General features: G+C 33.0%; 1 protein-coding gene across 1 annotated transcript; it reads left to right on the top strand.

Moving 5' to 3' along the window:
- The first annotated feature begins 240 nt into the window (after positions 1-240).
- On the top strand, positions 241-27,963 carry LOC115878327. The gene is made up of 9 exons (XM_030894797.1): positions 241-408; positions 463-577; positions 5,773-5,889; positions 5,978-6,113; positions 10,959-11,038; positions 21,215-21,427; positions 23,816-23,987; positions 24,038-24,123; positions 27,685-27,963. The coding sequence occupies exons 1-9, from the start codon at positions 307-309 to the stop codon at positions 27,873-27,875; spliced, it is 1,212 nt and encodes a 403-aa protein (XP_030750657.1). The 5' UTR covers positions 241-306; the 3' UTR covers positions 27,876-27,963.

Here is a 27,963-nt window from a genome sequence, read left to right as displayed (position 1 = left end):
GTAGGGGGCAATTACCCCCATTACCCTACGCGTCGCCAGTGTACAATCAAATATTACATATAAGGGTCGGGTACAGAACTTTAGTTTTAAATATTTTAACTTTTAAAAAATCCGGCTTTATCAGATTACCAAGAAAATATTTTACAAATCTTATCTTATAAATGGAATTATGTGATTAACAACCAATTGAAAGTGTCATTTTCTATATCTTATCATGATTAATAAGTTGAAAGAAAGACTGAATTTGTATATCAGAATTTCCATAAACAATGTCAAGTACAGTCAAGTCTAAAATAATCAGAAAGAATGGATAGGGTGTCTCTTTGTTTGTGCTTTATTTTAGGGACAATTTATTTAAGTAATAGTGTGGGAGATGAAGATATTCGCTGTACTACATCCAGTTGTTCGGTAAAACGCCTAAAATCGATTTACAACTAGGTACTAAACATTATGTTATATTAGAGCGCAACATGCGATGACATTCCTGAGAAATGTACCAGAAATATAACTAATCCAGGCACTTACATGTTGTCACCGGATATTTGTAACTGTTGCGAATATTGTTTAGCAAACCTAGGTAAGATTTAAGATTCTCATTAAAATATATACAGGGTTGTTCACCACATTCGACACGGAGTATTGTAGCTAAACGATTAGATTTTTACAAATTGTAGGTTTTGGGTTCGTTGAAAGACTATTAGAGCTACAATTTAAAAATTATTTTTCAAGATACAGAGTGTCCCAAATAAGTAAAAAATATTATAGTTGTATTTTTTTAAATGGACACCCTGTATATTATTCCATTTTTAGATTCTAGGATTAAAATAAAGGTAAATTTGATTAAGGTTTATCGCACTTAAACCTTACCGTTTTTGAAATATTTTCAATTTTGTGAAATTGCAGTAAAAAATTTAGAGCTTCATTTCTCCAAGGGTATCAAAGTTTTTAATACCGTAAAATGGGGTGAATAGAAAAGGGCTTCATTTCGCCAAGGGTATTAAAGGTTTTAATACTAAATATTTACTGAAGATTATTTATTGATCAAATATTATGTTGCAATAATAAAAATTATACTACCTTATACAGAGTGTTCAAAAAATTATATTAAATAATTGCTAGCTTTCAACGGCAATAACTTGTTTAATTTAAATGGAACACCTTGTATATTTTACGTGAATCAAATGCACAATTTAATTGTCTATCAAATTGTATTATACCATTTTTTACTTATTTCTTCAAGTTTTCGTAGAAAATGCATGTTCTTATTATTTAGACCTCATTATTAATCACTATACCCATGGAATATTGACATATTAGATTTTTTAAAGCAACTAATTATAAAATATACAGGAGGTAAAAATAATAATATTGTAAACCCATTCCCATTTGTTTGCAAAAATAAAACTATTTAAATCTTTGTAAAAGAGTATATTAATTATTACTAATTATTAATATATTTATATTCCGCCATTATTTCCGCATTTTAATGTGGATTTGACTCAGAAATCAATACAATAATAAGTTATAAAAATGAACGTATCTGTTGTTATAAATAAGCATTCGTCAAAAAATGAAATAAAATTTATAAGGTGTTATTTTTTACCACACTGTCTAATACACGTACTAAAAATTCAGTTTTTTAGTATTTGGAGCAATTATTGTTACAGTGCTTTCAGATGGAGCGGACCGTCCGCACGGATTTTTTTTCAAGATAGCTCATCCGGGGTGCAACTTTGTTCATGTTTCAAAGCGATAGTAAAGTAATTTGTAGCTTGAGGCACTATGTTCAGTAGCAACATCGATTCGTAGCGATATTCTGATTTCTCGCTTTGTGGCGTAGACCGTGTCGCACACGTGTGCAAGAGTGTGATAGTGATATCATATTTCGCAGCATTTGAGCGACAATAGTTTTGCAATGAACATAGTACCAATCTGGCTTCGAAATCGCTTCTAAACGATCGGTTGCTAACTTGAACAAAGTTGCACCCCCGGACGGAGCATACGCGACCCATGTGAAATTGTTCATTGAAATTCATTGAACTGGCGGACGGTCCGCGCGGACGCTCCGCTCCATCTGAAAGCGCTGTTAATCAACGTAAACAGTCAATTAATGTAGTTTAAATACTGGTATCATATTAATTGGTGCTATTTAACAAATATTTAAACAGTTTTTCTTATTTTTTAATGAAATAATAGAATTATATCGACAATATTAGTATCTGGTACTGTTTGAAAACTTGTTATATTTTTAAAAATAATATAAAATGTCAATATTCCATGGTTATAGTGATAAATGAGGTCTAAATTATAAGAAAATGCCACTCCTGCGAAAACTTGAAGAGATAGGTAAAAATTGGTATAATATACAATTTGATAGACAATTAAATTGTGCATCTGATTCGCGTAAAATATACAGGGTGTTCTATTTAAATTAAACAAGTTATTGCCGTTTAAAGCTAGTAATTATTTAATATAAATTTTTAGATACCCTGTATAAGGTAGTATTTTGTTTATTATTGCAACACAATATCTGATCGATAAATAAACTTTAGTAATTATTTAGTATTAAAAACTTCGATACCCTTGGAAAAATGAAGCCTTAAAATTTTTACTGCAATTTCATAAAATTGAAAATATTTCAAAAACGGTTTCAGTGTGATAAATCTTAATCAAATTTACCTTTATTTTAATCGTAGAATCTAAAAATGGAATAATATACAGGTTGTTCTATTTAAAAAAATACAACTTTAATATTTTTTATTTATTTGGGACACTCTGTAACTTGTAAAAATATTTTTAAATTGTAGCTCTAATAGTCCTTCAATGAACTTAAAACCTACAATTTGTGAAAATCTAATCGTTTAGCTACAATACTCCGTGTCGTATGTGGTGAACAACCCTGTATACATATATACAGGGTGTCCCAGATTGAGCGTGCATTAGAAGTTGCAAGAGAATTACAACATCTAGTTCAGAGATTTTTTGCACATCATAGTTTCACAATGAGATCTATCGATTAAAAATATTTTAAATATGGTAGCGCTTCTGGAAATATCGGAAGTTGACAGCAACTTTCTTATTTTAAATCGGTGCCCCCAGTTTTTATTGCATACTTAAATTCTCTGTAAAATTTTATGAATTTTGATATTAAACACTCTATATCTAACATTGACCGTTTTTGAGAAAAAAATATTTTAAATTTTTGAATAAAAAATGCCTGTCAAAAATATGTGTATAGCCTAAACGTCAAATTTAGTGATTACCACAGCCACTGTGCCATAAAGAGAAAACATGTGGCTATCTATTTCAAAAATTAAATTGTTCGAATGTCATATAGTAATGGCCGCAGCTGTCATAAAATTGAGCGTTTAAAAAATTATTATAAATAATTTTTTTCAAATGGAAACCCACTTTTTTTATTTCACTAGTGAAAAGGTTTTTCAATTCGTTACTTTTTGACTATACATATTCCTATACCTAAAATAAATCGTTTTTAAGTTATTTAAGATTTAGTTTTAAAGTGTATATTTTTCTTGATTTTAACCAGTAGCCTATGACTTTAAACGTCAATTGATGTAAAACAATAGATCTGGCCGTGTCATATTGTGATGCTTTGTTCAAAAAGCAGCATCATTTTCGAGCCAACTTTGCGCTGCTTTTTTTTTCGATCATACGGAATATTATTAATAATATTAACTGTTAGATATCACTAGAAAGCAAAAATACGAGATATATTTTTATAAATACATTTTTTAAATTCTTAAGCAAGCAGTATTTATAATATAGGAAAATCAAATAATTCGTTTCCTGACAGATGGAAATAAATTGTCTGACCGTTTGACACTTAATGTCAAAGGAAGCTAGATAAAATTAAGAAAAAATATACAAATTCAAATTAAATCTTAAATAACTTAAAAACGATTTATTTTAGGTATAGGAACATATATAGTGTATCTGTATAGTTAAAAAGTAACGAATTGGAAAAACTTTTTCATTAGTGAAAGAGGGTAGTTGAAAAAAAAAGATTTATGATAAACTTTTAATCGCTCTATTTCATGACAACTACCGCCATTATTATATGACATTTGAACAATTTAATTTTTGAAATAGATAGCCACATGTCTTCTCTTTATGTCAGAGTGGCTGTGGTAATCACTAAATTTGACTTTTAGGTAATACAAATTTTTTTGACAGGTAGTTTTTTTCGTCCAGAAATTTTAAATATTTTTTTTTCCTCAAAAACGATTAATGTTAGGTATAGAGTGTTTGACATCAATATTCATAGAATTTTATAGATAATTTAAGTATGTAATAAAAAATGGGGGCACCCATTTAAAATAAGAAAGTTGCGGTAAACTTTCTTATTTTGTAATACCGGTTGCGGTATTTCCGGAAGTGCCGCCATATTAGAAATATTTTTAGTCGATAGATCTCGTTGTTAAACAATGATGTGCAAAAAATCTCCGATCTAGATATTGTGATTCTCTAGAAACTTCTAATGCACGCTCAGCCTGGGACATCCTGTATATCTGTATACATTCAAATGCAAAAAAACACAACGGAGAAATTTTTGGTCAAATTTCAAAGTGTTTATTTTTGTTATTTTTGGCCCTATTTTTATGATTTTTTTAGCAAACTGTGTATAATTATATGAACTTTAATTCGTAAACTAAGTTTTTTATAAACTTTAGTATTTGGCATATTATACAGGGTTATTCGAGGGGTTGTTTTTTTACCTTAACTTTAAAACACGCTGTGCAATAATTTCGTGTGTAAATTTTCCTAAAATATAATTTTACGGTCAGAATAATTACTCTGAGCATTTTGTTTTTTGATTCATATAAATATGTACATCCTTTGGTTAATTTTTAAGAGCGAAATGAACTGATATCGATCAATTTGCAATTTTTTTAATTATCATTACTTTTTGATGTAATTTTTTAATATGACGAGATGGTTTTGGTGACTATTGTCGTAATGTCATATTACGCTATTACGCTGCATGCTGCATTTGATACATTATACTAAATAAAAAAAATAAACGTTAAAGACTAATGATACAGTCATGGTTTCAATAAACATTAATAACAATAACAGTACTAACGATATTAAAGAAAGCATCTGTAACAAGTTAAGTATACAAACAGAAAAAAAATGTAAAAAATAACCTAATACCGTTGATTGAAAGAACTGTTCACAAAACAAATTTCTTTCAATCAACGCTAATACATTGCATTGCTTCCCTTGGCTGCTATAACTGCCTGTATACGTCCGTTCATACTGTCATTGAGGCTGCATATATCATATTGTGTTATGCTTTCCCATTCTTCTTGAAGAACCAAGCGAAGTTTATTTTTTTTAAGTTCTAGTAAGTTCTTAAGTTAGTTTTATAAGTTCATTTCGCTCTTAAAAATTAACCAAGCATATATTGAAATGATCCAAAATAACAAAATGCTCAGGAGACATGGTTCTGACCGGAAAATTATTTTTTAAGAAAATTTACACACCAAATTATTGCACAGGGTGTTTTAAAGTTAAGGCAAAAAAACAACTCCTTGATTAACCCTGTATAATATGCTAAATACTAAAGTTTATAAAAAACTGAGTTTACAAATTAAAGTTGATATAATTTTGTACAGGTTGATAAAAAAATCATGAAAATAGGGCTAAAAATAACAAAAATATAACACTTTAAATTTGACCAAAAATTTCTCCGTTGCGTTTTTTTGCATCTGAATGTAATAATAATATATTAATGTACCCCTTTATCAGACGAAAATGAGGCTTGCAGTGTGGGAGACCCTTCTAATGGGAAGCACACTTCGATTTGTGGACCAGGTTTATCGTGTCTTACAGTAGATGGAGAAACAGATGGAACTTGCCAGAAAAGTAAGTTTTGCAATAGAGAAAATGGTTTATTAGAAAAAAAAAGAAGGTTGAAATTACGAAATAATTATTTTTTTGATAAAATATTTAGTGACAACCACTTGTATGAACGAACAGAAATCCTATGACGGGAGAAAGAAAAATGGTACCTTGGGCCAAATGGAAACAAAACCATCGTGCGATGAAGATGGACTGTATAGTGCCTACAAGTGTATACCAGGAGAAATGTAAGATTTCTTAAAAAATAGGACCGAACTATAGTGACTTACCGGGTGCGTCCCAAAAGAGGCTCACCCTTATAACTTTTTTATTTTTTCAGATAAAAAACGAGATTTGGTATGTTATATGACATAAATTAGGATTGATTGACGTATTCAATTGTTTTCGGTCACTTCCTGTTTCACCGAAAATGACTACAACTTTTAATTTTTAAATGGCACACTCGGTATTTTTTTACTTTATTTGATAGAAAATGACACTCTGAACCGAATGACATATATCATATGTCAATTTTTGACATATTTGCCCAAAAACAAATTGTATTTTAAATTTTAATCTAAAATGCCATGGCTGTATTAAAAACGCTAATTTTTCAGCAAGGAGCCTTGGGAAAATAGATTTGATCGTCTAATGTTTTTAGTGTCTTGTCCTGACCGGTTAAGAGATGCCCAAATCGTATTTTTAATCATATCTCAATTTTTTCAAATCAAACGAGGGTGGCTCATTAGCGTATTTGGAAAAAGTATTTTTTTACGAATAATTTGATACCGCACATTTGGTATTTCGAGTCAGATTGTCGTTACGAACCGCATGTTATAATTTCAAATAAACCATATGCGAAAATGTCAAAAGTTGACATGTCATTCTATTTAGAGTGTCATTTTCTATCATGATACAAAGAATACAAGGTATGATATTGCGCAGGTTGGTCGCTACGTCACAGGTGATAAACGGCACTATTGGTCGGCAAGCTCTGCGCGCCGATTTCAAATTGTCAAACAGATTGTGTCATCTGTGAAATTTGATTGTGTCAAAATATGAAAATAATTTTTCAAATGTCAGGCTCGATGTCAAAACATACCTTTTGGGGTTATGTCCTAATTCTTCCCTATTTTAGGTCTTTTTTTATTAGTGGCAATTGAACAATATGGATATTTTTTGTATGGCGTATGACGTCACAGGTGGTATGCGCAAACTTAACGAAATTGGAGCCGCTATCGATCATACCTTGTTTTCTTTGTACCATGATTTTCTATCGAATAAAGTAAAAAAATACCGAGGGTGTGGGTGTGTCATTTAAAAACCAAAAGTTGTAGTCATTTCCGGTGAAACGCTAATCAATCCTCATTTATGTCATATACTAACATACCAAATCTCGTTTTTTTAACTGAAAAAATAAAAAAAGTTATAGGAGTGAGCCACTTTTGAGACGCACCTGACATCCAAAAAATTACAGAAATACAATTTGAGTGTCGATTAAAATGACAGATACTCAGGGATTTTGTTGTTGGACAGATTATATTCAACTATAGACACTAGAGTCTAGAGCACGACACAAAATTTATACGTATCTCTCGATACATAACGCAAGAACTTACTTTAAAGCCGTGGATGCTTTGTCGCGCAAACAGGAGTTAAAGCAAGCATTTTGACTATTTTTATTAGAATTGTACAGGGCGAGTCTTAAATAAGTGCAAATATTTTTAGGGGTGGTATATTTCGACCCCAGAGGAACAGAATCGTGCATTTTCATTATATAAATATTTTTACATGTTTTGAATTTAAGTCGGCCATATTAGGTCCCCATCGCATTCGATCGAAGTTTTTTCACACAGACTATGCTGCAAATTGGGGCTCAGAATTTATTACAAATTGGTAATCAGAATTAACTCTACTGCTCTAAATGCCACAAAAATAACAAAATAATAGTTTTGAACAATAACGAAACGTTAAAACACAAGAATCTTCAAATAAATAACTGTCACTGTCTAAAAATTTTAGCGCGGAATGCAACAACGCAGCGGCCCTAGCCCCTCTGGCCCTAGCTAGATGATGTCGACGGGCGTAGAGAAACTGCCAGTTTAGAGAGTATACAGGGATCGAACAATACTTAGTATCCTTCTATGGACAATACATAATACATTTAACATCTATAGTCTGTCCAACGGGCAATGGAAAATTTCGACAAATGACATCCAAAAAATTACAGAAAACACAATTTGCCTGTGAATTAAAATTATAGACATAACTGTCATGGATCCTGTCATTGGACATGTAACGGTTAAAATGGATACTTGGCTAGTTTAAAAACTAGCCAGCTATTTTGACAACTACTAAATTGAAAACTAAATTTTTATCCAATTTTAACGTATGTATTGTATATTTACAATTGTATATTGATTGTTTTATTTGGCTGTTTGAATGCTCCCATATTAGAACATTTCTTCTTTTTTTTTATTTTTTTTTTAATTTTATTTTACTACTTGAACCCACTAGTAAGCTCTTACATGCAATATATACGTATAATCTCATTCTTAAATTGCAAGGATTTCAGTTTGCAAACTAGTCAGGAATCTTGCTATTTTGGGTGACTGAAACTAATGGAGTTATCATATTAGCCATTATAACTAAAATAACTGGTTTGATGTGAAAACAAAAATGTAAAATTTTGACATTATCCAATACGAATATATAGTTTGCAAACTAACCAGCAGGGGCGGATACAGAAATTTATTTTAGGTGGGGCCTGGAATGTACTTTAGGGGGGGCCCAAGTAAAAGGTAATGTAGAATATGCTTTTTAGAGCGCCATTCCAAACCCATAAGCTTAATATTTAACCCAAGTTAGAGATTTTAGGGGGTGCCTTGGCCCCATGGGCCCCCACTCTGTATCCACCACTGCCAACCAGCTAGTTTGTAAACTAACCCTTGACTGCCTGCTATTTTGCAAGAATGCATGGGCGGATTCTTTCAAAATAACAGCGCTTTTAGCAAAGTTTACAGAATAAAATATAAGTTCGGTCACTTAGCATCGGCACTTTGAAAATCGCGTATCAAAAGCCAGAAGCCGCCTCGTCCGACACGCCGGATTTCGATGAAAACAGGAGTGGAAGCCGGGGTAAATAGAAGCCGTATTTTTACCGATTGCAAGGTGCGACAAGGTGCAGGGGAACGTGGGGTATTTCAAAAATACCTAATGGTAAATCTACAAAAGAAAAAATATACTATCAGTTTATTGGTGTATTACATATAAATATTTAGACATGGCAAGATAAAAAAGCTATAGCAAAAATAAAATAAATTTTAAAAACAAACACAAAAAATAAAGCTACACAATATCAACAGTAAATAATGTAAAAGTATATTACGTAACGAGTGTTTTGGAAAAAATAATATTACGCACGAGTGCAGTATTCCATGAGTGCGTAATATGGTTTTCCAACACGAATTACGTACACTATATAATTCAAAGCTGAAACTACTAAATGTCAACAACTTTTGATGTTTAAATGGTATCCTCGGTATTTTTTTACGTTATTCGATAGAAAATGATACTCTGAGTAGAAAGACATATCATATGTCAGCTTTTAACAGTTTCACATATGATTTATTTGAAAGTATAACACGCGGTTTATAACGACAATTTGACTCGAAATACCAAGTGTGTGGCATGAAATTATTCGTAAAAAAATACTTTTTCCAAATATACTAATGAGCCACCCTCTTTCCATTTGAAAAAATTAAGATATGGTTAAAAATACCATTTGGGCATCTTTTAACCGGCCAAGACAAGACATGGAAAACATTAGACGATCAAATCTATTTTTCCCAGGACTCCTTGATTAAAGTTTTGTTTTTAAAAGAGCTATGACACTCAATATTGAAATTTTAAAAGATTTTTAAGCTAAAATGCCAAAGTTGACATATAATATGTCGTTCTATTCAGAGTGTCATTTTTATCGAATAAAGTAAAAGAATGCTGAGGTTGCCGTTTAAAAATCAAAAGTTGTAGTCATTTTCGGTGAAACCGGGAAGTGACCGAAAAAAATGAAAACGTTAATCAATCCTAATTTAGGTCATATACTAACACACCAAATCTCATTTTTTTTTATCTGAAAAATAAAAAAGTTATAGGGATAAGCCACTTTTTGAGACACACCTAGTATATGATTTTTCGTGTAAAAAAATAAAGTGTTCTTGAATAATTCTAATTAGATATTTTAAATAATTTTTTTCCAGTGGCGAAAAACTCAATATTATTTTTAAGAAATAATAAAAATAATTATGCTTTTTTCTAATAAACTAATAATTATTTAACTAAGGCTAATGTGATCAGTAACATTTTGCAATGAAAATTAAATAATCACTTGAAAAATAATTCCATATGCATGCGAGACCACTCTGTAATAACGCCAAAATCAGAGTAATACGCCGAACGTGATCCGCCGTGTATGCTGGGTCCAAAGTCCACACACCAGTAATACACTGGGAAACACGTGCGTGAAGTGGCTTTTGATACCTGCCGCCGGCACAAGTGACGGAACTTATATTTTATTCTGTAAACTTTGCTTTTAGTTAGTTTGCAAAATAGCTGGCTAGTTTTAAAACTCGCCAAGTATCCATTTTAGCCGTAACAGACAGACTATACAGGGTGTCCCAGAAATAAGTGCAAGTATTTTAACTGGTGGTATAGTTCATCCCCAGAAACACGCCTATGAGGTCTTGATCGCGAAAAAAAAATTGAAAATTCGAAATTTTTTGGAGTTTTTTTTTAGTTTTTAGTTAAAAAACATAATGTCTTGATAATATGGCAACATAGGTATTAGATTAAATTTACAAGAAAATCCAGAAAAGATCCAGTAGTTGTCAAAATTTTAGCAAAAAATATTTTTTTTGGAAATTTTCAAAGTAAAATAACTCCGTTCTTTTGGACTTATTTGAAAAACGATAAAGAGAAAATATGTTTCTTTTATCGAGATTAAACTTAGACCCCTTAAAATACTTGCACTTATTTCTGGGACACCCTGTATATATTTTTTATATCATTTTTTATTTGACTTATTATTAACATAGCTGCTACTGTACCGCATCAAATGGAAGTCGAATTTTTGGACAGGCTGACTATAGTACAATGAGCAACTACATGAATTGCGGTAAATGACCATTTATTTCTACAGGGTGTTCAAAACTGACCCGAACTAATTCCTTTTTTTACTATTTATTATCAAATAATAATTTTGAAACGTCCTGATGATGAACTTTTCCATTATGTATAAAAATACTATTACTCAAATCGTCAGTGAAACGTGCTAACCTGCTAACTCCATTTTTTACGTTAATAAGTTTTTTTTATACCATTAGAAAGAGAAAAAAATCCTCTATAAATAGGGAAAGCAAATACATTTTTTTCCATTAAAGAAAATTTGCTACTTTAACTCAATAAAATCTGCTAACTCCCAATGATCGGAAATAACCACCGAAATGCTGCTATCTCCGTAATTTTCGTTACGATCACGCTAAAGGAAACACACGGATTCTTATTCGTATGTTTCTTTTGTACAGTACGTCGATCCAGGGTCGCAGTAGGCCAAAGGGATCCGGGTGGCAAAGTAAGGAGGGGCCCGTGTGGATTTTTTTTGTATATTTTTTCGCCTTACGTTTTAGTCATTTTTTCCCTATTATATACAGGGTGACTCTTAAATAAGTGCAAATATTTTTAGGGGTAGTATATTTCTACCCAAGAAACACGATTATGAGGTTTTTTTTTAATTTGGATTTTAAAGAAAAAAAAATTGGAATTTTTTTTCATTTTTAGTTTAAAAGCATATTTTGTTTGTAATATGGCAACATAGGTAGTAGATTAAATTTACAAGAAAGAAAATCCAATGATTCTCAAAATTTTAAAAGTGTAATAACTCGGTTGTTTTGGATTTATTTGAAAAACGGTAAAGAGAAAATATTATGTTTCTTTTATCGAGATTTACCAGCCCTGAAAATATTTGCACTTATTTAAGACTCACCCTGTATAGAAATCAGGGAACTACCCTCCTGACGTCATTTCATTTTATGTTCGATTTATACACATGATTTGAAATAAAGTTTATTAAAACACAAGGAAAAACATACATAAAGCCTAAAAGCGAAGACACACAAAATCCTGCCAACTACAGACCGATTACATGTTTACCTACCCTGTATAAAATAATTATTACGTCTCTAATAACACAAAAGATTGACAATCACCTAACACAAAACGACATAATACTAGAAGAACAGAAAGGATGTCGAAAAAATAGCCGAGGATGTAAAGAGCAGATCATTATAGATACTATCATTATGAAACAAATAGAGAAGCAACAACGAAATATGAACACATGCTATATAAATTATCAAAAAGCTTTCGACAGTATCCCACATATCTGGCTAATAAAGACACTAGATATATATAAAATAAAACATCACATTCAAAAATTCCTTTACACCATAATGCAGACCTGGAGAACAACAATACAGCTCAATACAAATGAACATCATATTGAAATAAAAGACATTAAAATTAACAGAGGGATATTTCAGGGTGACTCTCTGAGCGCTCTGTGGTTTTGCCTCTGCCTCAATCCCCTTTCAAACCTACTAAACGCCACAACTTACGGAGTTAAAATAAAATATGAAAATAAGTGTTACTATAAAATAAACCACTTGTTATACATGGATGACATAAAAATATTCGCCCCAGATCAAAAGGAAATGAGATTATTACTAAATTTAACAGAACAGTTTACACAAGATACATGCATGCAGTTTGGTATAAATAAATGCAGAATTCTCCACATTGAAAAAGGAAAATATAAAGAGCACATCGAAACAGAAAAACTAAACAATCAAATACTAAAAAATATGGAACCACAAGAAACATACAAATACCTTGGTTTCGAACAAAATACAAATATAGATCACACATACCTTAAGAATCAATTAAAAACTAAATACAAATACAGACTTACACAAATAGCTAAGTCAAAGTTGAATGCTAAAAATATCACAAAAGCGATAAATAGTTATGCCATCCCAGTTTTAACATATTCATTTGGCATTGTTAAATGGTCAGAAACAGACTTGGAAGCATTAAACCGCCTGAATCACACATTAATAGAACATCGTAAACTACATCCAAAGGCATGCATCGAAAGAATCACATTAAGTAGGAAGGAAGGAGGAAGAGGCTTAGTAGATATAAAAGTACTACATAATACACAAATAGAAAACCTAAGGAAATATTTCAGAAATAAAATAACACTTCTTCATCGAGTAATTCTAATAGCAGATAAGCAGTACACTCCGCTCAACTTAAACAAATATAATACCGGTGATAATGCTGAGGAAAATAGATGCACAAATCCAAAACAAGAAAAGAAAGATACCTGGGCAGGTAAGGCACTTCACGGGACGCATTATGCCATAATGCAAAACTCACAAATAGATGTAGGATTATCATACAAGTGGTTGTCGGTAGGGCAACTATTCCCTGAAACTGAAGGGTTTCTGTTAGCCATTCAGGACAGAGTCATAGCAACCAAAAATTATAGGAAATATATACTGAAAGAGAGAATGGATACAGACAAATGTCGAAAATGTCAGCAGTATAAAGAAACAATCGAGCATATAACGGGGGGTTGCAAAATACTAGCGGGAACAGATTACATTGATCGACATAACACGGTAGCGAAGATAATCCATCAAGAACTCGCACTCAAATACAGCTTAATGACAACAAGGTTGCAATATTATAAGTACACTCCCGAAAACATAATGGAAAATGAAACACATAAACTGTACTGGGACAGAACAATCCATACAGATAAAACAATAATAAACAATAGGCCTGACATAACACTGATCAATAAAATAGATAAACAAACATTTATTATCGATATCGCTGTACCCAATGACAGCAATGTAACATCAAAAGAAAGAGAAAAAATTGAAAAAAACACACCACTTGCTATAGAAATTCAGAAAATGTGGAAACAAAATAAAGTAACAATTATACCTATAGTTATATCAGTAACAGGTATAACTACAAAAGCATTCTCTCAACATATACAATCAATAGATCTACCCCCATATATTCACACTAACATGCAGCAAAGCCAATCCTAAAAACTACAACTATAGTAAGAAAATTTATGCAATAGAGAGACATACGACTTGGTGTTAACCCGTCATATACTCTAAAACCGCAATAGTGAGTAACTAGAAATATAATAATAATCCCCACAAAACTGCTTCAATCACTAAAGGAATTAAAACTTCAGCACAATCTCTATATTGAGTTACAAAAAGCAAGCATACTATCCTCATGCCACTTAGTAAGAAAGTTCTTACAATAGGAAGCTAACTTGTCTTAGACCGTATCTCCTTAAAACCGATTTAATCGTGCTAAACAATAAAAAAAAATAATAATAAATAATGTCTGGTCGATGGAGGTACTGTTGCCAGCAGTATTTACACCGCTATCGTATGCGGAGGCGATACAACCAGCGCCGCCGGCTATCCGCTGTCCACTTACCTGAATCCTCTCTTTCCATCATCACCACCTATCCGTACATATCCCGCCATACTTACCTTTTCATCCTTTTACCTTCTTTTCCTCCTCCCCGGGGAGTTAACCTCGTTAAAAAAAATCCTGCAAGAGATGGTTAAATACCTTACGTGTATGGCAAACACGCAGCCTCTAGCTGACCGCAAGGAAAGGTAACGTTACCTTACGTGCTCTGACAAGCACGCGGATTCTTGTCAACCACCATACAGGGCTAACCACCCTTTGGTGTGTACGTGGTTCCTCAAAAATTAGGAATAGCCTCGGACGAGCGACGCCATGGTCGAGGGCGGCGCGGGAATCAACAGCTCGATCAAATGGATACAGAACCGGAGACCGAAAATGGACCCACTGAACGTGTTTTGCCTGGTCAACAGGCAACCACCAAGGAGGGAAAACCCCGGCAACGTATGGCTTGGACACGAGAAATGAACACCACTGTCATGCGCTGCTACTACATCGCTACAAAACTAGAAACATTCAAGATAGGATACAGATCAGACTTGCTATTTATACAAGAATACCCAGAACTAACACACATTGTCACACCACAAAGACTTGTAGACCAAAAACGTGTAATTTTAACAAACAAAAGACTTACAGATCAGGAAATTCAGACCATTAAAGAAGAAATCGCTGCCCAGTTAAACACATACTAACCAGAAGAACATAACTTACCAGAAGAACTTATCCAAACAGAAATGCAACCAACCCAAACAACAACTCAACAAATAAAAATCATAGAAACTCCATCAACTACCACAGTGCCAAGACCACAAATAAAAACATTACTAAGCGCTGAAGGAATATAAAACGAATTACAAGAAAATATAATTAAATGGACAGGAATCGATCCAATAAATCGGCCACCATTACCAAAACTTATATTTAAAAAACACACGAACAACATTATTAATACAGTCAATACCTTAATAAAAGAAGAAATAGAGAACACAGTCACATTAGAAGACCTTCATCTTCTGGTATATGCATCCGCTACAACGGTGATAATACAAAATAAACAACTTAGAGACAACAAAAGAAACTGTAATAGAAAGCAACTGAAACCTACTTGGCTTATTAGGATAGAAAAGAGAATAGAGAATATAAGGAAAGATCTAGGTAGATTGACACAATATTGCAGGGGAAACCGATCAAAACAAGTCATAAAACAATTAAAGCACATTATCAATAAAAACAACAATGAAACACCAATAGAAGCATTAGATACATTAAAACAAAAGTTAGCTGTATACTCTACTAGACTAAAAAGATACACCGAATCTAACGAAAGAAGGAAACAAAACGCACAATTTAATGCAAGTCAAAAACTATTTTATACCAGCCTGACCAAACCAACACATAATCCAATATTACCTCCAAATGCAGAAGAAATCAAACAATTTTGGGAAAGTATATGGTCAAGCCCAATAACTCATAACGAAAGTGCCCCGTGGATTGAAGAAGAACAAAATAAGTACAAACGTATACGACAACAAGCAAATCCTACATTTACAATAGAAGAGCTAACTAAAACCATACAAAAAACCCACAACTGGAAGGCCCCTGGAGTAGACCACATTCACAACTACTGGTATAAAAAGTTTACAGCAATACATCAACACTTATTAAAACTAATAAACAACATTATACTAGAGCCACAAAACATGCCACATTTTCCAAGTTATCTTCCTATTGTAAGAACTTTCTTACTAAGTGGCATGAGGATAGTATGCTTGCTTTTTGTAACTCAATATAGAGATTGTGCTGAAGCTTTAATTCCTTTAGTGATTGAAGCAGTTTTGTGGGGATTATTATTATTATTATTACCCTAATGCAAGGTAAACCAATGTAATGCAAATGCCAGAATGCAATGCAAAAGCAAATATTGTTAAGAATAAATAATGAACTATAAAGGGGGCCCGCTATGGCTGGGGCCCCCCTAATAGTTATATATATATATATATATATATATATATATATATATATATATATATATATATATATATATATATATATATATATATATATATATATATATATATATATATATATATATATATAATATGGCCAGTCCGACCCTGCGTCGATCCGTTCTGTAAATACGGGGTATCCGTAACGGGTAAGGGGAAAAACGAAATTCTCTATATACGAGCAATAATTCATCGGCGTGTTATAAATAGTTTAAATAACATTACTTAGTTGTACAAGAATACATATATACATAATACCTAATCAGTTTTATTTTTTTCAACGTTTTTCCACGTAAATGATACATAATTTTTATAAAAATTAAAAAAATAAGGAGAAAAGTAATAAAAATTTAATAAAATCACGCACTGTTTTTCAAGCTCGGTCTACTACCGTTATATAAAAATTAGAATAAGCATGGAAGGATTCTTCTAAGAATTATAAGTTTAATTTTTAAATTATTTTCATATTCATTAAGTTCAAAATGCTGCTACTTCAGTTCTTTAAAAATTTATTCGTTTTTGGACTTGTATGTTTTGCTTCTGACCCGACATTCTAAATATATGGTTATGAATATCATATTTTTTAAATTTAATTCGTTATTTCTAAATCTGTTTGGGTAATATTCAATTCCATTTTCAAAATTTCAAACAATAAAGGTTGCTATCTCCAGAAGTATATTTTTATTTCTTATTTCTGCAAGACGAATATCTGCTATCTCCCTATTGTGTCTGAAAAAAATTATGTAATACGAAATATTGAGTTTTATTGTTCCCCATGAGCAAATAAAATTCTCATCTCTTTATCATATTAACGCATGAAAATACTTCCTACATGTGTACATATTTTTTTGTACCGTTTTTTTGCTCTCCTGTAAAATTAGAAATAATGGAGTTAGCAGTTTTAGTCAAGGGCCAATTTGTCAAAATACATAGCTCGCTTGCAACTTCGTGAGGCAATGTTGTGAGATACCTTAAAATTTTCGGAGTATCATCTAGAATACGATTTTTTTTTGGTACCAGCCCCGCATCCATGTTAGAGCGGAGAAATACCCCCCTCCCCTAGTTAGGCGGTGTCCAATTTTTGAAAAGTTGTTATAGACGTAAAATATTGATATTGGTGTCGTTTTCGTATAACTTCAGGCCGGCAAATTTAAATATGAGATCAATTTTTAAAAAAAACCGATGAGAACATACACTGCGCGTCTTTTGAAGTGGGTATTTCGATTTATTGCACAAACCAAAATATCACTGATATTTTGATACAAAATAATGATATTCAACATTGCTAGTAATATTTTGTAATGTACACATTAAAAATTACATATGACAAATTAAGTTGGATAATTGTTTTGAAATTTTTACATATGACAAATTTTTGTTGGATAATTTTGAAAATCTAATGACACGTGTTGATGAATCAAGTTTTTACGAGAAATATTCTAAATGCAATGCTGATATTTCTGAGAACAACTCAACTTTTACCTTTGCAGTTCAGTACTTAAATATGGCTCTCACAATGCTCTCATTTATAAGTGCTGTGCGAAGTAGGAATTGGGAGCTACGACTTGCTACCTTAAACGAGTTTCAAAAATATTTCTTCGCACTTGACGCAGTTCCTTAGCGCATCTATATCACCATCTTGCAGAAATCAGTGTCATTAACAAAGAAGATCCTGTTACTTGGGAATACCTATCTTCTGGCCTTTAATGGTATAAATACGGGAACGGATTATGTTGTCTAGGTGCTGATGCAGCTTTAGAACAAGAAAATCGGAAACTAAAAGTTTGTGGAGGACATACTGGAATTACGCTTAATCCTGAGGCATTGGTGAAATACTTTTTATGTGCTCCACATCTTAATCAAATATATGACACGGTTATAGGCACTCTTTCCGATACAAAAAGGAAAGGCACCACCAATAGAATAAATCCACCTCTGAAAGGCAAGTGTCGACATCTAAATCAATGAAAGAAACTTTTAAGAACTACGTCAGTCCTTTCCAGTGCGAAGATAACAATTTGGTTAATTTAATTACCAATCGCATAGCTAGTGAGGACGTTCGTCATGACGTTCAAGGTATGTCCGAGATAGGATAGATCGAGGCTGATATATTTTTTAAGAGCAGAATTAAAACAAACGAGGCTGGTTTTTGGGATCCGGTAAAGACAGTAAAATCGAAACTATGTAGTTCTATGAAAAAATAAGTTAAAGTCAATACCAAACAAGGAGTCATCGAATTACGACAAGATCAAAATATTTTTACTAGATGTGTCCTTATCTGTCGTAGTCGGGACGATGTTGATTTAAAAAGTATAATCGGAACCTATGAGTTATCTGCTCTTCCTCGTTGTGTATTTTATTCTGATGGATCATTAACTAAGTGTTCTGCAAAAAGTAGTCTCATGTCCCATTTGGCCGAAATTATAGAAGATGATTAGACACCTTCTGGATTATGTGATGTCTTAAATTTAACATCTTCTGTTGCAATCGTAGACGGGATGGCAGAAGTCCAACTGATATCCTTAAACAATATGAAATTTCTTTCAGATTTTGCAGACGTATTTGTAACTAGAATTTTTTTCAAGTATGGAATGTTTAATGAAATTCATGTAGTTTTTGATTCCTACAATGAAAATTCGTTGAAGTCTTTTGAACGGACTAGAAGACAAAAGGGTGTAGATCCAGTAAAATATAATGTCCATTTTTACACAAAACTAGTGTAAAAAACCTTAACAAAAAAAACTTATTATCGCATACAACTCCAAAGATAAGCTTACCGAGTATCTCTCTAAAAAGCTAGTGGAAAACACTTCCATTCAAGTCACAGTAGTTTGTTCATATAGATTAGAGATTATTACTAACAAAAAAAATCAGGACATGCCATTTTTAGAAAGCAGCCACGAAGAGGCAGATACAAAAATGTTATTTCATGTAATACAAGCGTCTGGTAAAAGGGCAAGTAAAATAAGATTTTTTTCTCCTGATACGGATGTCTTAGTATTAGCTATAAGGCGATTTCCTCTTTTAGCAAATGATTCAACTTTTGTACAAACAGGTTCTAAAATCCTCGAGTTTCCATTGCAGGCCATCTACAATAAACTAGGTCCTCTAAAAGCTGCAGCGCTTCCCAGTTTGCATGCATTGTCTGGCGCAGATGTAACGGGTTCTTTTAGAGGAAACTCAAAAACTACATTTTGGAAAAAAATCTTAGTAGCTTCGACACATACTTCGGAAACTCTGGCATCCTTGGGTGAAACCGAAGAGATTGAAGAATCAGTTTTTTCTAAAATTGAACAATTTATATGTTCCCTTTATAACCAAAACCAAGAATCACTGTCCGACTTGAGGTAGTGGACATTTTCAAAAAAACAAAGTTCTGATGCCTTACCGCCTACTTTAGGAGCCTTAAAACCAGCTATAAGACGATGCCATTATCAATGTATGAAGTGGTGTCGTGATATATTGGCTCATCCAAACCTTCCATCACCGGATGATTACAGCTGGAAATTCGAAAATGGCAAATATGAACCCATTAAATCCGATTTATCGTTAGCACCTGATTTTGTTTTAAACAATATAAAGTGTTCCTGTCAAAAATCAAGGTGCAATCTTCGTTGTAAATGTGCGTCTAGCGGTTCGTTTTGCACAGAAATGTGCGAATGTTCTGGAAACACAGCCAGCTGCGATAATGTCACTGTTAATGACAGTAATAATGACGATGAACTTGAAGATTCTGATTTGGATTTTTAAATATTCCACGGAAACTACTGATAAATTCCTGCAAACTGTAAAATATTCCAATAAAAATTTGAAATTATAAAAAGTTATTTTCCTGAAACCTAAAAACTTTGATAGAGGTATGTATATATGTATGTATAAATATAAACAAAAGGGTTAAAGGGCTTTGTAAATAACCTTATAGCGATATAATATATACCATTAAGTTAGTTATCCCAAAGATATATGAAATCGACACCCATATTGTTTACAAAAAATATATAATAAAAAAGTTAAAAATCATCCCTTTAAAATAAATATGGCATCAAACAACCCTAAAAATCAAGTTTAACATAGTTGAAAACTATTTTGTAAATATTATATAAATTATTGTATGTAAAAAAAAACAATTCGTCAATGTAAAATGGTTGATACTTATTTTCCACCCCTTAATCCCTAATAGGGGTTGTTTCTCCCTTCTGACATACATGAAGGCTTGGTACCAAAAAAGAATCAAATTTACTTATTTTTCTAAAAATTTTGGTGCATGATTCATACTTGCCTCACTTTTTTGCAAGCGGATTATACATTGGCCCCCTGACTATTTATCACATTTCACCGACGAAATATTACTTGTTATTAAAAAATGTTTAAGTTTCGCGCGTTCGAAAGGTATATTTCAAACGGACGCGACAGCGCGCTATGCCAGATGACAGATGACGTCAAAGCGTATAATCACGGGTATAATTATTAATTTGGGGAATATTATTTTTATACACCCAACTGAATGTTATTACTGAAACCAGACACCAGAAGATTTGGTCTGCGGACTTGGCCCGCGGATAAAATCTTTGCATTTGTGGGTCAGGCCAAGTCTGTGGCAAGCGTTTTGTCTAGCTTTTTTTTTTAGCTTTTTTTTTTTAAAACGGGCATCGATCGGACAAAGATCTAATCGGCAGGTCAAGTCCGCCGACCGAATCTTCTGGTGTATGGGGGGCTATTCATTTTTAGATGTTGAATATAAAAAATCCTGTTTTTAGACTGTTCCAAAAAGTATTACGCTGGTGTTGATATGATTGGTAGGGAGCTCGGACCACACGAGCACTTTCGGTGTTCCTCGAACGGGGACTACGACAAACTTCAATGCATCAACGAAAAATGTCTCTGCGTTGACACGTCAGATGGTGCTCCAACATATCCAACCAAAAGTTTAGTGAATATAACGAAAATTTCCACAGATACATTATCATGTTGTAAGCATACATGTACCTCTGTACCTCAAAATACAAAATCATATCTTTTTTTACTTCTAGCATATTTGTAATACATATTTGTATACAGTATGTACAGGGTGGGTCAAATTCGACGCTTTTAGATTGAAACACCCTTTTCTATAGGAGATAGACGAAAAGTAATATCGGTGTCTGGAGCTTAATTTTCATCAAAAACATGATGGTGAAAACCGCACATCAATGTCTGTTACCGTTTCGGAGTTACGGGGTGTTTTTCAAAAATGTGCATTTTTAACAAATCGCTGTAACTTTTTTGCTATTGAAAATTTTGTATTTCTATGAAAACATTTCCAAAGCACCTTTTTACGTAGAATTAAATGGTTTAAGTATAATTTTTTTAAAATTAATATTTTAAGAGTTATCAACAGAAAAAGTGATTTTTTATTTGGGACACCCTCTATATTTTTAATTAACCGAAAAGAATTTAAAATTACCTTTCCAAAAATATAGCACACTTAATATTTTGTTATAATCCCCTTCGAAATACAGAATTTTTAAAAGTTCGCCACTTTTAACTAGTAGGCTTTGGACCCCTTATTGAAGATATGCCCTTAATGGAACTCGAAAACATATTTTTCCAGCAAGACGACGCACCGCCTCTGAACGCTGAAGTTATCAGCAAATTTTTGCAGCCATTTTCAAGAATAATTGAATAGCTTACCAAGATCCCAGCCGTTGGCCGTCGAGGCCGCCTCACTTAGTGCCCATGGATCTAATCCTATGGATATATTTGCGGAAGTATAAATGTTCCTTATTCTTCCGTACAATCTAGACAAGAATTAGAAATACTTAGCAGTTATGAGAGGGTATCTTTCACCCCCACTGCCCTGTCTGGCCATAACAGAAGACGGTCGATATGTCGAACACCTGTAGCAAAATCTCATGTCTTGGTTTGCTATTTAGTTTTATTGTTATTAGATATAGTTTAAATGTGTTGATGTTGGTTAAATATATTTTAAAGTGTTATAAAATTCTGCATCTCTCATAGCAAGTATTATTTTCGTTTTAATTGATGCTCACAGCTAGAATTTTTTTACATTACAGCCGGTGCCGTTCAAAGCCTACTTATTTAAAGCAGGCGAATTTTTATATACTCTATATCTCGAAGAGGAATCGAGCAAAATATCAAGTGTGTTACATTTTTGGAAAGGTAATTTTAAATTCTTTTCAATAAATTAAAAATATACAGGGTGTCCCATATAAAAAATCAAATTTTCTGTTGATAATTCTTAAATTGTTAATTTTAAAAAAAATATACTTAAACCATTAAATTCTACGTAAAAAGGTGCTTTGGAAATGTTTTCATAAAAATACAAAATTTTCTATAACGAAAAAGTTACAGCGATTTGTTAAAAATGCATATTTTTGAAAAACACCCCGTAACTCCGAAACGGTAACAGATATCGATATGCGGTTTTCACGATCATGTTTTTGATAAAAATTGAGCTCCAGACTCCGATATTAGCTTTTGTCTATCTCCTATAGAAAAGGGTGTTTTGGTTTGGTTTGGTGTTTCCATTTAAAAGCGTCGAATTTGACCCACCCTTTTACCTGGTCTTTACAAGAGGAAAACCTTTTTTACTATTGGTATTTTCAGAAACATGCATTCTTCATAAAAAAATTTTGCTTGTTCTAAAATGGTTAATCCCGTTTATACTTTTCCAAATATCCATACCGTTTTAGAGAAAATTAAACATGAAATTATAGTTGAAGGTTGAAGTCCTAAAAATCAAATCGCGTTTCAATGGTAATATAATTTCGATTTCATTCTTTGATAGATCATTATAATTAATTTGATTAACGTCATATTTCTTGACGTTGTTAAAGTATCACATTTTCCGATAACTATTATCACCCTTTCCGTAGCATTAAACTCTATTAAACTAAATAAATTTTGTGCTTCTTTAACATTCTAAAATAACAAAAAATATTACGTTAATTAAAATTCTATGAATAACAATCTATCAAAGAATGAAAACGTAGTTATATTACCATAGAAACGCGTTTTGATTTTTAGGATTTATTAGGAAAAAATTTAACCATATTTTCATGTTTTTCTTAATTTTTTTTGAAACGGTATGGAAATTTGAAAAAGTATAAACGGGATTATCCATTTTAGATCAAAATTTTTATGAAAAATGCATTTTTCTCAAAATGTCAATAATAAAAAAGTAGTTTATAAAGACAATCCGAGAACATACTGTATATTACATATTTCTCTGAGATTATAACTCGCTTTATTCATCATTCTATGGTGAACACACTTCAAATAAATATATTTTTTACTACTATGTGGGAATACCGCCATTTTCTTTTTTACTCTGAGCTGTATTTTAAAATTTTTTCAAGATACATCAAAGAAAGTTGGTGAATATTACAAGACCTGTGAATCAAAGTACATGGATGTGTACAAGAAAGTACAGGAATATAAAGCTCAAGGATACAATCAAGTAATAGGATATGAATATCCTAACTGCGATCTGGATGGAACGTACGCACCTGTACAGCAAAACAAGACTCAGTAATATTTTCTCCTTATTAATAATCATTTTTGTATAACTATTTTTTTAGTAAATACTGTGTAGATATTGAAGGAAATATTTTAACTGCCGTAAGCAAGAGCAGTTCTGGCACACTCGCAACCTCAATGAATTGCAGTGAGTACTAAAAGTATACCTAAAAATATACCTAAAAACACATCATCTCATAAAAAACACAAAGCCGCCGACAGATATACAGGGTGTTCCTTAATGATATATGCTAATATTTAAGGAGGTGATTCTTGGACTTATTCTAAGAAAAAAACTTCATATGAATCCTATATGTCCTCAACATCTTAATTTTTCAGATACAGGGTGGTAAAACCACGCGTCTTCCATGCATCAAAATGCTTATTTTGATATACAAAAAAAAATGTTTTAATTCTTAATTTCCTTCCAGCCTGATGCAGAAATGATTTCCACACAACAGTCACCACATCATATTTTCAGCGATTTAATCCTGAAACAAACTGACTTTATTTTTTTTTAAGCAAAAACTATGCGTCGGAGGAAAAAATCAAGAGATAAAAATGTTTAGAAATGAATGGAGGTTTTGAAAATAATTTTTATTTCAAGGGAAGTTTTTTTTCTAAACATATTCAATGTAAAACCCGTATGAACGGCACTGGTGAAATAAATAAAATTCTTTGTACACCAAAAAAGGTATTTTGATGCATAGAAGACTTGAAACCATATTGGAGAAAATCATCTAAAGGTTAAACCACTGCATGATAGTCAGCATGCATATAGAACAGATCCAGAGAAACTGCTCTGTACCAATTAACGGAGCTAATACAGACAAGTCTGGATAGCAAAGAAACAGCAATTTGTGCCTTCTTGGATATTGCGGGGGCGTTTGACAATATACCACATAAGGTGGTCAGGCGATCTCTAGAAACAAGAGGGGTGAACAGAACTATTATTCGGTGGTTTTGGGAAATGCTGTCAACACGAACAGCAGAGGCTCAGATGGGCACCAAAACTGTAGCTGTTAAAACAACGCAAGGAACTCCACAAGGTGGAGTAACCTCCCCTTTGCTGTGGAGCTTGGTAGTGGATGAACTACTAGACGAATTAACTCTAGCGGGAATACACTGCATTGTGTATGCAGATGACATAGTCATGATCGCTCGAGGGAAACATGAAGGCACCCTCTGTGATATTATCCAAAGAGGACTCCGTATCACTGAGAGATGGTGCAGGACTGTCGGGCTGAGTATCAACTCGGACAAAACCGCGATAGTGCCGTTCACCAGAATGCCAAGTCTGAAAAACTTGAAAAGAATACAACTAGATGGAAAGGAAATACTGCCATCACAGGAAGTTAAATATCTGGGAATGACCCTGGACAGTAAACTCCTGTTGAACAGGCATATTAAGAACACTACCAGCAAAGCCACAAAGGCTCTCATGATAGGCAGAAGACTGGTCGGAAATAGATGGGGCTGCTCCCCTAACATTTTGCGCTGGATGTATACCATGATAGTAAGACCCATGATTACTTATGGAGCAGTTGCCTGGTACACAAAACTAGAGCAACGGACGGCAAGGCTAAACATGTGCAAAGTCCAGAGACTAGCATGCGTTTGCATCACAGGAGCCCTGTCCAACAGCAGCAATAGAGGTCATTCTAGATCTAACACCACTGCACATTGTCATTGGTAGATATGCCAATGCGACAATGATTAGAATGGTCACTAACGGAACCAGTACTGGGAGAATTGTTCAGATCAGGGGCTTGGAACACCCTCGAAAAGGAAATACCACTCCTGCAACTCCCAGTGGACGATATGCCAAGAACGTACAACTTTGAGCAACATCTCAATGTAGTATTGAGCAATAAAAAGGATTGGAAGAGAGAAACGTCTGCCCTGCAGTTAAAAGACCATACAATAACTTGGTATACTGATGCTTCCAAAACCAATACGGGAACAGGGATCGGAGTGTTTGGGACGAGAACTAAATACTCCGAACCAATGGCACTTACCCTAGCATCCTACACGCAGAAATCTACACTATCGAAAGATGCGTACAACTTATCTTAGATAGGAACTATCGGAAACAAGAAATAGCCATCTTATCTGATAGTCAAGCAGCGTTAAAAGCGATCAATTCAGTATCAATCAATTCGAAATTGGTCAAAGAATGCATAGAGAAGCTGAATAAATTAGGCAAAGAAAACAAAGTCCTCCTACTCTGGGTGCCTGCTCACCAAGAGATAGAAGGCAATGAAAAAGCAAATGATCTAGCTAGAAAAGGAGCGAACACTCCACTGACTGGACCAGAACCGTTTTGCTTTCAAGTGGTAACCAATTAACCAACAAGGCGGAACTCAAGAACTTGGAAGATTCCATCCGCAACCTGGAATGGGAATCTTGCAACGGTCTAAGACACTCGAAGAAGTTTCTGAGGGCTTACGATCAAGAAAAATCACAGATCTTCCTGGGTTTAAGTAAGAAGAATCTCCGGATTGTCACGGGGTTTTTAACAAGACACTGTCTCCTCAATGAACACCTCAGTATATTGAAACTAAGAAGAAACGGCGAATGCAGATTCTGTGGGGAAAATGGGGAAACACTAGTACACCTCATCACTGAGTGCGCCGAGACGACAACCATTCGTGCCATGAACTTTGGTACGACTGATATTGGAGATGGAGAATTACCCTCTATAAAACCGTCCCAGATACTGGCTTTTGTCAAAGCCCTGGAACTGTATGATGAATTATAACTCAAGAAAGGGGGACACAATAGATCTGTAAGGTCGCAGTGATTAACCCCCCTCCCACTCATTCTAAATTCTAAAAAAAAAATAGAAGACTTGAAGTGTATCAAGTTTAATAAAGATATCTGTAATGCAATCAGAGTTATTATGAAAAAAAAATAGAAAAATTTACCACCCTGTATGTCAGAAATTAAGATGTTTAGGACATACATTCATATGAACTTTTCTTTTAGAATAGGTCCAAGAATCGCGCCCTTGAATATTAGCATGTTATTAAGGAACACCCTGTATAGTTTGTATAGGTCATATCAAATTAATATCAAATAAACTTTTAGTCACGTGATTAAGCTTAACCGGCATGGCGTTGCCCTCTTTTACATATTTTCTTTTAATGAAAATATTTTAGGAAACAAAAATAAATTAATAATTATAAATATGTAAACAGTTATTATTTACATTAACAAAACTCACCTTCTTAACAGCACTTAAGTGACATAAAAGGCCATTACTACCGCTGTCCCGTTCAAAATATTCTAATAAAGTTGCGATGAGTTTTTTACGGCTATTAAGCTATCTTGTACATTTTACACTAAAAGAGGTTCTAAACAGGACAATATTCGACTGCAAGGTCTGCTAGCAAACATTTTTAAGCTTAAAATATCACAACACAATTTATTTAAACCAAAAATTCGTAATAGAAACTAAAGTGTCAAAACGAATGACAATGTCAGGAAATAAATAAATAAATGTGGCACTTGACATTTTTTTACAGCAGAGCTACCACCTGAATCCCCAGCGGGAAATTTAAATTCCAGTTAGTCAGCCCGGTATCGAACATTATTCATGGTTGGCTACAATGAATTTAAAAATTGCGCCCATTACGTAACTAAAAGTGTAATTGGTATTAAATATACATATTTTTTTTATACAAACATATTATTCAATTATTTTCAGAATGTATTAGGTCAAACCTTATGTCATCAACTGTCGATAAGCCTGCATGTTTGGAAAATGGCAACTATAATCCTATACAGTGTAGAAGAGGTTTCTGTAGATGTGTGGACACCGACGGAAACCAATATTGCGTCTCCGGTGTGTGCGAATATGACGAAAGCAAAAAGAATACGATGAAATGCACCAAATAACACTTATTTATTAAAAATATATATTTTTTTGTTTACGGTTGTTATAGTTGTTTTATTCCAGCTAAAATGTGTAATAAAATAAATAATA

This window comes from Sitophilus oryzae, unplaced genomic scaffold (assembly GCF_002938485.1).
Source record: "Sitophilus oryzae breed Bouriz unplaced genomic scaffold, Soryzae_2.0 scaffold_1508_pilon_pilon, whole genome shotgun sequence".
NCBI lineage: Eukaryota > Metazoa > Arthropoda > Insecta > Coleoptera > Curculionidae > Sitophilus > Sitophilus oryzae.
Note: the sequence above shows the minus strand (reverse complement) of the source record. Positions and strands in the feature narration are given on the sequence as shown.